This window comes from Desmodus rotundus, chromosome 1 (genome assembly GCF_022682495.2).
Source record: "Desmodus rotundus isolate HL8 chromosome 1, HLdesRot8A.1, whole genome shotgun sequence".
Lineage (NCBI taxonomy): Eukaryota > Metazoa > Chordata > Mammalia > Chiroptera > Phyllostomidae > Desmodus > Desmodus rotundus.
In genome coordinates, this window is record NC_071387.1 from 90963590 (window position 1) to 90977558 (window position 13969).

At 44.4% G+C, this 13969-nt stretch overlaps 1 protein-coding gene and 1 pseudogene across 3 annotated transcripts in view; both read right to left on the bottom strand.

Annotated features, from left to right (window-relative positions):
• Positions 1–2033, bottom strand: part of GGA2 (golgi associated, gamma adaptin ear containing, ARF binding protein 2) — a 37261-nt gene extending 35228 nt beyond the window's left edge. Inside the window, exons 1-2 of one of the 3 annotated variants that reach the window (XM_053926055.2) lie at positions 1834–2002; positions 1014–1119 (exon numbers count right to left, since the gene is read on the bottom strand). Coding sequence is in view for 2 of the 3 variants with exons in the window: in XM_053926050.2 (XP_053782025.1) it covers positions 1834–1921 (88 nt within the window). In the remaining variant the exon portion in view is untranslated. Of the gene's footprint in view, positions 1–1013; positions 1120–1833 lie in introns of all 3 variants that reach the window. The other 2 variants (XM_053926050.2, XM_053926052.2) reach the window with 2 other exon arrangements.
• Positions 2034–12270: 10237 nt separating this feature from the next.
• On the bottom strand, positions 12271–13876 carry LOC123479739 (large ribosomal subunit protein uL15 pseudogene; annotated as a pseudogene).
• Between the last annotated feature and the right edge of the window lie 93 nt (positions 13877–13969).

The following is a 13969-nucleotide window of genomic DNA, read 5'->3' on the forward strand; positions in this document are numbered from 1 at the left end:
AAAATAAAAAAAAAAAAAAAGATTCAAAAAAAAAAAAAAAAAAAAAAACTCAAAAGATTTCATATAAAAATAGGTTCTAGCCCTAAATGAAAAACTGAAAGATCTAGCAACTTTGGGACTCCATAGGCCTAAAAGAGCAGGAGCTGAGGAACTGCTTTGGGCAGTCACATTCCCTCTTATCTCTTCCACCAGGGTCAGTGGGTCAGCACTTACTGTCCTCTAACCTAGCCCACTTGACCTTTCTGCAACTCCAGCCTAAGGCTACTATTCTCCATTGCCTCCTAATACCTTTGTTTCCACCATTTGGTAATGGTGGGAACACCACTCCCAGCTTCCACCTCTTCCAACCCCCATTATCTGCTTCTCCTTCCATCTTCAGGCTGCTTATCCTATCTGTTTCTTAAATGAGGAAGTTCTCCATGTTCCTTCTGTGAGTCTCTGCACAAGCTCACTGCCAATGAACTGAAGATTCCCAATCTGACCTCCAGCTCTTACACAATCTGGGGCTGACCAACTACCTACCTAGAGAGCATCTCTCCAACTGTGCCAAAAGCACCTCAAACTCCATAACTCAACTGTCCTCTTCCCTAAACCAGCTCCTCCTCACAGGTGAAGCATCTGTAATCAACCAGTTATCACAGCCTGAAACTTGGGATCCATGCTAAATTCCTCCAGGTCTCTGCCTCTATTCTAGGGCATCAAGGCTGTTTCTGCTTGCTAATCATTTCTACATCCCAAAGCCTTTGTGCTCCTACTTGAGCCCCTGAGCCCCACCAAAAGAGCTTTGAATCTCCCCCTGCCTTAAGTCTCATCACCCTAACCAGTTCAGCTCCATCTGGCAGCTGGTGATGCTTTTAACAGATGTACCTGATCACAAACTCTAAGGCTGAAACTCCCTCCCACACCCCTGCCCCCGCCATGGGCTGCAGACAAGACCCTCAAAGAGCTTGTCCCAGCTAGCTGCGAAGCCTTTTTTCCAGACTCTTCGGGTTTTGGATTGCAGCAGTACTGACCTACTCGTTCCCAGAATGCTCCAGCCTCCGGTCCCCCAGCTTTTGCACATGCTGTTTTCTCTCTGAAATGCTGTCGCCTCCACTGTCCACTCAAGTGCTATGTCCGCTGAGACAAACCCCGGAAAAACAAACCAAATCCTACTACTGCAGGTTAAACAAACGCGCCCCTCTGCCCGCTATAAAAACAAGTTGCTGTTGTTAGAGGCTTGGACCCACTACAAACTGTCTTTGGGAGCGAGGACACTGTGTCATACATCTCTGTGCCCGGCACCTAGCAGAGCCCAGTACAAGAAGGGCATTCCTTAACCTCTCTCTTCACTCCTCCTGGGTAACACGGGGGCAGTAACTCCCCCACCCCCACGACTGGTGTCAAGTTTACGGGAGGCGACCCTACACAGAAGCAGTGCGGCCATTGTGAACACACGCACACAGAAAAAAGGACGTGTTTTGACAGGAAAGACGGCAGCAGAGACCCTTCCCAGCTCCCGAGGGGGGAGGAGGCTGCGCATTTTGCACGACTGAGTCTCCTGAAGCCTCAACGTCCGCATTTCCAAAACCGGGTGAACGAGGGTAGCCGTCTCTCGGCAAGTTACTGAGGGTTAGCAAAGGCTGAGAGAGGTGGTTGGCACAGTGCCGGGCACTAAAGAAAGGCTCAATAAACATTAGTCATCCCGTGAACGCTTCTGCGCCCGGCCTGGAGAGTGCGGAGGAGCCGAGCGCCAGGGTCTGCGCTTCCGGCCTAGGTGCCCCGCCCCCGCCAGCCTCAGAGGGGAGGCCGGGCCTCACGTGCGGCGCTGGGCCCGCGGGCCTGGCTACTCACTGAGCCACAGCTCCAGCGCCGCCGCCCGCCCCGGGAACCCCCCGGCGGACTGGGCTACCGTCCCCGCCGCTGCCGCCGCCGCCGCCATGCGATAAGAACCGGCCAGGAACGCACGGTCGGGCTTGCGTTAGGCCCCCGCAGTTCGGCTAGCTCCGAAGCCGACGTAACTCGCGCGGGTCCGCACGTGACGAGGCGGGGCCTGGTGCGGGCACGCCCGCCAGTCAGACCTCCGCGCCTGCGCGGACGCTGGGCCGGCCCGCTGCTTCACCTGGGGGTCGAAGGGGTCGAAGGGACCCTGAGCCCGTCCAGCCAAACTTGCAGGGCCAGCGCTCGCCGGTCCTTCAGAAGTAGGCCTGCCAGATAAAACACAAGACGCGCCTAGTTAAACCTGAATTTCAAATAACGAATAATTCTTTTAGCACTTTTATTCAGGAGGGTTTTTCCTGACAATCTTCACTAGAATGACATGCCCTGCTTCCCTCCGTGTTCTGCTTTATCGCCTCCATAACACATTACACTATTAACTAGATGTTTACTTATTTTGTTAAGGGATAATTCTCCCCCCCCCAAAAAAAAAAATCTGGTTCTCATACACTATAAAATGAACACGTGTTAAATATATTTTCATTAACTTTTAGTGCAGGAACCAAGATGTTACAATCCATTCATCAGAGGTCAAAGGGACAAATTTATACAGAATAAAGGAATGTTGCAACAGATGAGCAAGTGGGCACAAAACAAGCTTTTCTACCACCAGGATAGAACAGCAGGGCTGTCCATCCAGCAGACAGAATTAATTTTCATGTCTTGCCCTGGCAGGAGTGGCTCAATGGCTAGAGCACCACCCTGAAAATCAAAAGGTCCCTGATTGACTCCTGCTCAGGTGCCAGAGTCAACCAATGGGATGTTTCTCTCCTTCCCTTTGTCCCTCCCTTCCCTCTCTCTAAAATAAATAAAATCTTTAAAAATAAAAAAATAACAATGGGATGTTTGTCTAGTTGTCAGTTACCTACAACTAAGGAGTTATGAGGTATCTCTGAGACAGTGAAAGGCTAGGAAGTTGAATGGCATGCATCTAGACCATGCATAATTTTCCTTTGAAGCACAAATTCTTCTCTATACTCCATTACCATTTCACCCCACTAATATAAGCCGGGACTTCACTTGTGCACGTCTATATCCCCAGTATCTACAATGTTTCCAGAATAGTGCCAATATTTGCTGAATGGCCAAGAGAAGAGTGGAAGCAATAAGAGGTAGCTATGGGACTTTAGGTCCCATCCCTAGCCCAAATAAAGACACACATTTGCTGTGCTATCTCAGCTCCAAAATAAGTCTAGCCATACATATCTCCATCTGACAGATTGCCACCAAAAGCATCCTTCTATACAGAAATTATTATGAAACTGCTGCTGAATATCAAGCGACTGAGCTGCTTACGATGTTCCAGGTTCTGGGCTACATCCTTTACAGTTATCTTAGTAAACTTGGGCTGCTATAACAAAACACTATAGACTGGGTAGCCCAAAACACATTTACTTCTAACAAGTCTGGACGCTGGAAGCCCAAGATCAAGGTGTTGCAGATATGGCTCTGTTTTGCAGAGGACTGACTGCTTTCTTGCTCTGTGCCCACCAGGTGGAGGGAGAGTAATGGTCTCTTCCTCATTAATGGCACCAATCCCATCATGAGGGCCCTACCTTCATGACCTCATCTAAACTTAATTACTTCCCAAAGCCCCCCCACCTCTAAATATCATCACTTAAGGGTTAGTTTAAATATATGGCTTTAAGAGGAAACATTTGGTTTATCTTATTCACTAGGGGAAATTTTGTATTTCAATGAAAACTATGCATTGTCTATAGCACAACCTTCTGTAATCTGACTGTGGTTCCTGGAAATTACACCTCTGTAGATGTGGTATATAACAGAATGCTATGGAAATCACTCTTGGCTAATGACATGCAAATGAATTGTCCCAGGAAGACACACCCCTCTCCCTGTGAAAAACCAGTTTTTCCTCCATTTGCCTATCCATTTCAATATCCCTGATCTATAAATGTGTCTGTTCCTTGAATTCCCCTTGGAATGTGTTGTAAAATCTCACCAGTTTCTTCACTCATGAGTTAAATAAATCTTTAACACATATTTATTTGTCTCTTGAAAATTCTGTCAACGTAAGAAATATCTTAACAAAAATTCTCATGTAAGAATTTTTGATGAGTTTATTTGAGCCAAACTGATGACAATTGCCAGGAGGCAAAACTTCAACAAATTGAGAAAGTGCACCAGAAAATGGCAGTTTTGCACCTTGTTTTACACATTACAATCAAAAGAGGAGGCATAAAGTTGTTATATGAAATCCATTGGTGATAGATTAGGAAGGAGGGGGAAAGCAAAGTGGGGTGGGGGAGGACCTCTGGGATTGGATAAAAAGTAAAATGGGCCCTTCCCAGTGTGGCTCAGTTGACTGGAGCTTCGTCATGTAACCAAAAGTTAGGGGTTCAATACCCGGTCAGGGTACGTTGCAGGTTTGATCCCCAGTCCGGGCAGGCATGTATGATCCCTAGACCAGGGCACAAAGGGAGGCAACCAAGAGATGGTGCTCTCTCATATTGATGTTTCTCTCTATCCCTTCCTCTCTCTCTAAAAGCAATGAAAAAAATGTCCATGGGAAATATGAAAAAAAATAAATGATAGACACATGATTCCTTTACGTAGGTGGGTACAGGGTAGTTAACAGTCAACAGTTAACTCGATAACATAATAATAATGAGGGGGTTTGTGGTTGTGCAAGAAGGGTTCAGAAAAAGGGAAGTTACTTTAGAAATGGGGTGTTGAGCTAGAGGTCCCCCAAAATGGAGAAGTCCCCCACTAACCTGGCATGGGGGATGGGAAAGCTTACCACGCCTATGCAAGAAGCAGAAAGCCCCACGAGAGGCAGAAGACTCTGCAAGAACGGACTGTGATGGGGAACAAGATACTGTTACCAAATGGACTCCTTCTCCCCCAGAGTCCCTCTGTACTATATTTGCCTTGCCCACCGCCCTTACGAATTATGGTTCTCAATGCTAGAGTTTGGTAAAAAGGAAAGGAACTATTTATTCAAAACTTATACAGATTTAGAGTAATGGTGGAATGTCATTGTTAAAAATCTCAAAGTCCCTTAAAACATCCACAAACACACACAGTCCTTCCTTTCCCACTTTACCCAACCAGGCCAGCCAGGGGTACCATTTCTCAGGGAAAAAAAATAGAAGTCTGTGGCTCAGCTATGTCCCAGTTCTTCCAAGTAATCCGTGCTCACCTGGCAGGCCTTCCACGGTTCCCACCCTCGATCTCCAGTTCTTAATCCAAACCCACGTGGCATCACCAGCAAGAGTTCTTTCACCCTTTCCTTCCCACGATGTCTCTCTTGCATTCTTCCAAACTGCTAAGAGAGAGCTCTGCATTCCTGCTACATCTTGCGCTTCTGCTCCCTAATCTGTGTGGTCAAGGGAGCCTCAAAACCGCGTGGTTAGTCCCTCCAAACCACGTGGTTCCAAACTGATGTGGACTCCAGCCAGCAGTGTCTGCGGTATTGTGGATGTGACGAACAAATTCACGTGGACTGCAGAAGTCAGGTGGAGAAAAGGTACAGCATGGCCACTCTCTGAGTGAGAGAGCACCTCGACCCTTGCCTGGACAGACTTTTATTGCTTTCTAGTAGCAATTACATCAAAGAAGGTTCTCATTCATTATGCTCAGGTTTATTTTAAGTGATCACTTCTTACAGATAACAAAGAAAAGAATGTTACAAATGCAAGGGAATGAAAAAAGTGATTGATCTGGTTATACTCCATCCTTGGGAGGCTTAGCACAGACTTTAGGGAGTTGCTTCAAAGATATACCTTAAACATCTGCTGTCTTAACTCAGGGTGAGGGAGTTTTAGCAAAAGCAAGCCTCAAGGAAGCCTAGATATAATACGGGCCTGGTCCCCCATGGGAGAGCCGACCTGTGGGCCTGGCTCCTGGGTGCCGCCTCACACTTGTCAGTTTTCCGAACCAGGGCTGAGCTACATTCACCATTGCCACTTGGACTTGTTCCCTATACCAACCCGCAAGGATGCCGAGCCTGGGTTTAAATCCTGGCTCAAATCTTCCTCTGCAACCCCACTTCTGGTTGCACAATCTGCTATACCTGTCAGCAGTCCTGTATTTTTCCAACCTTTCGGGGCTGCCATAGAAAGTCTGGGGAGGTGTGGCCCTGCAGCGTGGAGTGAACCATCTCCAAGCTCTCACACTGTCTCTGTAAGGGGAGCTGCCTCCCAGTTACAGCATTGGTTAAAGTCACTCCCATCTCCCTGGCTGAAAATATGGCCACAGCTATCTAACATATCTATGAAGCTAGCCAGCTGTTACAGATATGTAAAATAACTGTTTTTTCATATCAGTATGAAGCTGGCCAACTGTTGATATACAAATTAACTCTCAATGGCCCTGCTCCATGTGTCCCATTCCCCACTCCAGACTTGTGGGGGTGGGGATATCCTATATTTTTATATTCCCTGGATACCCTGAGTTACGGATCCCATTTCAAATCCTTCATTTGGGGACCTCTGGCTGCACCCTATTACAATAGGGAGTTTGGAATGAATATTTAAGCATGGCATCTATTCACACTGTTGGCCACGAGGGTTGAAAGGGTGCAGAAGGACCCCCACTGGCCTGCCATGAGAAGGTGCCATGCAGTTTTGGATTAAGAGCTGGAGAACATGGTAACATGGCTGATGGTGCTGGGGATTGAGGGACCTGCCTAGTCAAGCATGGATTACTGGGAGAAGCCAGGAATGCTGAACTGAGACTGGAGGAATGCTGAGCTGCGGACTTCTGTTTTGTTTTGTTTTTTTACGGAAAGACAGTACCTCTGACTGGCATATTCTGAAAACTGGCCTGATTTTACAAAAGGGAGGCATGTGTGCATGTATGTGTGTGTGTGTGTGTATAGGTATTTTAAAGGGAATGGGACTCATTGGCAGAATTCTGCCATTATTCTAAACCTGTATAACTTTTATTTTATTTTTTAAAAAACTTTATTTATTTTCAGAGAGGGGAGGGGAGGGAGAAAGAGAAGAAGAGAAACACCAGTGTGTGGTTGCCTCTCATATGCCCCCTACTGGGGACCAGGCCTGTAACCCAGGCATGTGCCGTGACTGGGAATTGAACTGATGACCCTTTGGTTCACAGGTCGGTGGTCAATCCACTGAGCCACACCAGCCAGGGTGAAATCTGTATAACTTTTAAATAAACAATGCCTTTCCTTTTCACCTAACTCAGGCATTGGGAGTTACGTTTTCAGCAATGGGCAAGAGAGCCCCAAATCTGTTTCAGAACTGCATAGCCTGACATTCTGTTACACTTTGACATTCCAAAGGGGATGTTATCACAGACGCAAAAAGACAATAGACAGACTCAAAATTAAGGTAAAGATTGACTTCTGTCAAGGAAGATTCTAGCCTAGGACATGACTACCCACCATGAACTGCTTTTAGTTAAAAATTTTCATTTCAGATCATGCTATGTGGTTACTTTGGTCTCTGAGTTTGTAAGGTGGCCATGAAGGCCTCCCTGAGCTTGTCAGGTTTAGTGTGTGGCCCCTTTTTGTTCACAGTTCTGAACCTGGCCACACTGAAGCTAGGTTTCCTCAGTGCCTCAGTGCCTGGAGGTGACTGTGGGAGGTGACTGTGGAGGTTGCTCTCCATTGCCAAGGACTACCGATCACACCCTAAATACTTCTTATACCTGCCTTAGGGTACTTATTTTAAGAATCTCCACTCATTCAATATTTTGACATGTGGATCAGTGGTTTTCTTGGAAGAGAAAGAGAGAAGCATCTATGTGTGGGAGAAACATTGATCAGTTGCACACCCCCAAATGAGGACCAACTGAGCCCCCTACTGAGGGCTGAGGACTGGCAACCCAGCCCTGTACCCTGACCAGGAATGGAATTGATGGGGGACACAAAAGTTGAAAAATTTTAGTTTTAGGTAATAGTCAATAAACGTAGTAATTAATGTATATAAAACACTATTGTTTCAGGAACTGAAGGTATGACCCACCCTGACTCCAGGAGACCACAAGCAGTTCTACCTTGTGCCCCAGGAGGACTGCAAGCCGTCAAGATGGTATCTGAGCCATTGTATGAGACATCCACCATGTAGGACACATATAAGACCACCTCCCAGGACACAGATAAATACTACAGCCCAGTACAAAGATAAAGAATCACATGTCAACAGATGAAAGAATTCTGTAGCTTTTTATCTGATTAACCTTCTCCCTGAATTCCAAACCCCTTACCTACACTTTTCTTCTCCCTATAAAAAAGGTCAGTTGGAAATGGAATGTAAGACAGTCTTTTAGGGAACATAACCTACCATCTTCTCAGATCGCTGGCCATCTGAATAAAGTGCCCATAAAGATTCAACCCCCTGTCTCTGCTTATTGGTTCTGGTAGTGACAGGCAGCACAAACGCCAGCTTTTCTGGTTTCAGAACTGGGGACCTTTCAGTTCACAGGCTGGTGCTCAATCCACTGAACCACACCAGCCAGGGCTGATCAGTAGTTTCCAAACTAATTTGTCAAAATCACCTGAAAGGCTTGTTAAAAACTCAGAATGCAGGCCCTGACCCACAAAGTTTCTCGTTGGACAGATCTGTGTGGGGTGAGGCCAGGAAGCCATCTTTCTAATTAGTCCCCAGGCAATGCTGATGTGGCTGGTTTGGGGACCACATCTGAAAGGGTAATAAGGGTATTGATGAAGTGGTTTGGGGGTTCAGGATAGTGGGTGAGTGTATCTGCTTTGGCTTCAGACTGACTATGTTGTCACCCTAATGAGGCCTTCCTAGGTCCCCCTCTTGTGTGCTTATGCATCCCTTCCTGACCAAGTTTTCCACTTCTTTCCATTTATATTGGGTGTATGAGCCTTGGTCTGTCTCCCCTTCCTGGATGGTGAGCTTTCATAGTGACAGAGTAGGAATGATAGACCAGGTATATGTCACCAGGGTGGAAAGCTCCAGGTGCCTAGCAACAGGCAAAACTGGGAAAACAAGTATCATAATGGGGGACCTTGTCCCCAGGATAAACTTTGCGTCCCTAGCATGCCCCTAGTCAGGCAGTTTAGGCCCCCTGAACTTTCATATTGTGACAGGCTAGTAAGCCAGAAAAAGCAAAATAGGAAAACTGGAACAGATAGGTAAGCAGGGATACTGGTCTATAATTTTCTTTCTTTGTAATTTGTCTTTATCTGGTTTGGGAATTAGAATAATGTTGGCCTTGTAAAAAAAAGAAAGAAACTTGGAAGTCTTCCCTCCTCTTGAATTTTTTGACATGTTTTGAGAAGAGGTGTTAGTTGTTTTTTGAATGTTTGATAGAATTCACTAGTGAAGCCATCTAGTCCAGGACTTTGTTTGCTGCAAGGGTTTCTTCTCTTTTTTTTAACTGCTTTGATTTCTTTTTTTTTAATTAATTTTTAGAGAGAAGGTTAGGGAGAGAAACATCAGTGTGTGGTTACCTCTCGCATGCCCCCCAGAATGAACCTGGCCTGCAACCCAGCATGTGCCCAGACAAGGAATTGAACCGGTGACCCTTTCCTTCACAGACCTGTGGTCAATCCACTGAGCTACACCTGCCAGGGGCTTTGATTTCTTTAGTTGTAATTGGTCTATTTAGGTTTTCTGATTCTTCCTGATTCAGTTTTGGCAGATTGTATGTTTCTAGGAATTTATTTCACCAAGTTTGTCCAATTTGTTGGCATAGTTGTTCACAGTACTTTCTTACAATCCTTTGTATTTCTGTGGTGTCAGTTGTTACTTCTCTTTCATTACTGATTTTATTTATTTGGGTTCTCTCTCTCTCTCTCTCTCTCTCTCTCTCTCTCTCTCTCTCTTTTTGATGAGTCTGGTTAAAGGTTTGTCAATCTTGTTTATCTTCTCAAAGAACCAGCTCTTGGTTTCATTGGTCTTTTGTATTTTTTTTTTAGTCTCTATGTCATTTATTTCCATTCTAATCTTTATTATTTCCTTCCTACTACTTACTGTGGGCTTTGTTTTTTTTCTAGTTCTTTTAGGTATAGGGTTAGATTGTTTGAGATTTGTCTTGTTTCTTGAGGTAGGCTTGTAATGCTACAAAATTCCTTCCCAGGACTACTTTTGCTGTGTCCCATAGATTTTGGGTTGTTGTGTGTTCATTTTCATTTGTTTCCAAGTAAATTTTGATTTCTTCCTTGATCTCATTGTTAACTCTGTTTAATAACATGTTATTAAACAGAGTTAACTCATTGTTTAATAACAGGTTATTTAGCCTCCATATGTTTGAACATTTTTCAGGGTTTTTTTAATTGTAATTGATTTCTAGTTTTATACTTTTGTGGTCAGAAAAGATGCTTCTTCATATGGTTTCAATCTTCTTAATTTTATTAAGACTTATTTTGTGTCCTAACATATGGTCTATCTTTGAAAACGTTTCATGTGCCCTTGAGAAGAATATAATTGTGCTGCTTTGGGATGCAATGTTCTGTAAATATCAATTAAGTCCACCTGATCCTGTGTGTTGTTTAAGGTCATCATTGTGTTTGGTTTTTGTCTGGATGATTTATCCATTGATGTCAGTGGGGTGTTAAAATCCTGTACTATAACTGTTTTGCTGTTGATCTCTCCCTTAATGTCCACGAAGGTTTTCTTTATATATTTAGGTGCTCCTATATTGAGTGCATGTATGTTTACAAGGGTTATACCCTATTGTTGGATCAATCCCTTTAGTATTATGCAGTGACTTCTTTGCTTCTTGTTAAGGCCTTTGCTTGGAAGTCTATTTTGTCTGATGTGAGTATTGCTACCTCAACTTTTTATTGTTTCCATTTGCATGCAATATTTTTTCATCCCTCACTTTCAGTGTGTGTATCTTTTGTTCTGAGGCGGGTCTCTTTTAGACCATATATATATATATATATATATATATATATATATATATACACACACACTATATGGACTATATATAGACTCTATATATAGTCTCTATATATATTTAGACTATATATATAATATATATGTTTTATTATTGATTTTGAGAAAAAGAGAAAAACATCAATTTGTTCCACTTATTTATATATATATTTATTCATTTATTGTTTTTTGTATGTGCCCTGACTAGGGATTGAACCCACAACCTTGGCATATTGGGTTGACACTCTAACCAACTGAGCTACTGGGCCAGGGCAGGGTCATGTTTTCTTATCCATTCAGCTACACTATGTCTTTTGATTGGAACATTTAATCCATTTACATTAAAGTTATTATTAACAGATATTCACATATTACCATTTTATATTTATATTCATGTTCCTCCATATATTTCTTCTTCTTAAAGCAGGCCCTTTACCATTTCTTTTTTTTTTCTGTCTTTTTTTTCCTTTACCATTTCTTGCAATACTGGTTTGGTGGTAATAAATTCCTTTAGCTTTTTTGGTTTTGGGAAGCTCTTTATTTCACCTTCAATTTTGCTGCATAGAGTAGTCTTGGTTGTAGGTCCTTGCTTTTCATCACTTTGGATTATTTCATGCCAATCCCTTCTGGCCTGAAAAGGTTGTGCTGAGAAATCAGCTGACAGTCTTATGGGAACTCCCTTGTAAGTAACTGTCATTCTCTTGCTGCTTTTTAGATTCTTTGTCTTTAACCTTTATCATTTTAATCATGATTTGTCTTGGTGTGGGTCTTTTTGGTTTCATCTTGATTGGGACTTCTGTGCTTCCTGAACTTGTGTGACTTCTACTTCACCAGGTTAGGGAGCTTTCTGCCTTTATTTCTTCACAATTTCTCTTACCTCTTACTCACTCTTTTCTCCATCTGATACCACTATGATGCAGTTGTTATGCTTGATGTTCTCCCAGAGGTCTCTTAGACTTTCCTCATTTTAAAAAAATTATCTTTTCTTTTTGATGCTCTGTTTGGGTCCTTACTGTTATCTTGTCCTGTAGGTCGCTGATTTGAATCTCTGCTTCATCTAATCTGCTTTGATTCTTTCCAGTGTATTCTTTATATCAGATATTGTATTCTGCATTTCTGACTGGTTATTTTTCATGGTTCAATGTCCTTTTTAATGCTTATTATCTCTTTATTTTTTTTCTTTGCCTTTCAACTATTTTATATCTATCTACACACACACCACCAACAGCTATCATTTTCACTTTATAAATGAGAAGTTCAAGTCAGGTAACAGAGCAAGGCCTCTAAGTGTTGGTGCTAATCTTGCACACTTTCTTTCTCAGGGGAGTTGGCAGAGGAGCCCAGGTCCTCATACCCTTAACTCCTAGAACCTGAAGGTTTCTGAGGACACACAGGTAGAAGTGTCAAAGAACCTACACTCAGACCAGAACACAAAAGCACTTGTGAGCATTTAATGAATTTCCCTCCATGTGGCTTCAAGCTACCAGCACACACACCCCACCAACACTCTTAATCTTCTCAGCTCTTCTGCTGAAGAATTTGGCCTTCACAATGATAGGCTGCTTTGGGAGCTTTCCCTTCCCTAGAACTTTGTAGTAACCCAATTGCACCACATCAATGACGGGAGCAGCTCTGGTCTTGTTTTTGGCAGCGTTTACCCGTGTCTGCTCACTGACCAAGGTCCACAGTTTATCCAGGTTGACAGTGGGGCAGAAGCTCTGGTTCTTCTTTAAGTGGTCGTGCCTCATACCAACTTTCCCAACGTACCCTGGGTGATATTTGTCGAACTTCATCCTGTGATGATGCAAGCCACCAGCATTACCTCAGCCTCCCGGGTCTTCCTGTGCTTGCCAATGCTGCCATGGCTGTGGCACACATGGCCCTGAAGTTTCTGGGTCTTCCTCAGTCTGGATGGCATGTTGGTGGCCGAGACACAAAAGGTTCTTTGTTTAATTCTTCACCAAGATCATTCATTCTTCCCCCAAGGCCCTTGAGAATCCTTATAACCATTGATTTAAACTCTGTACCTGGTATCTTGATGGCTTCCATTTCATTTAATTCTTTTCCTGGGAATTTCTGTTGTTCTTTTATTTGGCGCATACTTATTTCTCTCCCCACTTTGTCTCTGTGTATTAGGTAGATAGGTTACGACTCCAAAACTTGTTATGATGGCTTTATGTGTCTTCTTAGGCTCAGCTGCAGTTTTATAGATCACCTGAGCTCAGTGCTCCAGTGATGTTTCTTGGGGGTTATGTGCACCCTGCTGTTGTAGATGTGTCTTGAATGCTGTTGGTCTGTTAACAGGTGGAGTTAAATCTTCATCCTGGCTGGCCATAAGGCTAAATCTTGGTCACTGTGTATGAGTCACTGCGCAGGGGCTGCCCCCAAGGTGGGCTGTTCCCAGCAGGGTCTGGTGGCTGCCTGATCCCCCTTTGGGTGTGCCCTCACTTTTGTAGCTAGTTGGGTTGAGCCTGAAGCCCTTGCTGGTTGTGTTGGTTTTGGGTCCACATGTGCAGGGTTCAGGTGCAGGTTGATGTCAGACATTGTATGTAACTGGCTTTGGGCTACTTATCTGGAGCTACCATACTATTTACTGTGGCTATGTCTATTGGGCCGGGGTGTTCATGGGAGGAACCAATCTTTGTACAAGGGTTGGCTTCCTCCAGCGCAGATCTATAAAATGTCCAAGGCTCCCTGAAGTCTGTCTCCACCCATCAGCTACTCCACCTACCCCAGAGATTGCCCGGTCTTTCTCCAGAGCCTTCCGAAAAAAAGACTGTAGAGTGGGCCCAGGCTGGCCATGACACACAAACCCTTCCACATGTCATGAGCTCAGTAGGGATGGGTGACTGGGGTTGGGAGGACAGGGCTAGTGGGTCAGGGATACAGGGCCAGGAATTCAATGAGGGGAAAGTGACCCCTGCTCCACAGCCAAACCACTCAGTTTCTGTCAGTCTCCAACTGTCTCCTGCAGGAAGACTGTGCTGCAGGTTCAGGTTGGGTGCAGCCAGCTGTCCCCTCTGCAGGTGTAAGCTCAACAGGGTGGAGCCACCAGGGCTCAGGAGGCCAGACCAAAAGTCTCCTTTTGGGGGTGGTTCTGGCCAAGCCCACAGGAGGGAACCAAGCACTTTGTCCTGGTCCCAGAAAATAGCCTC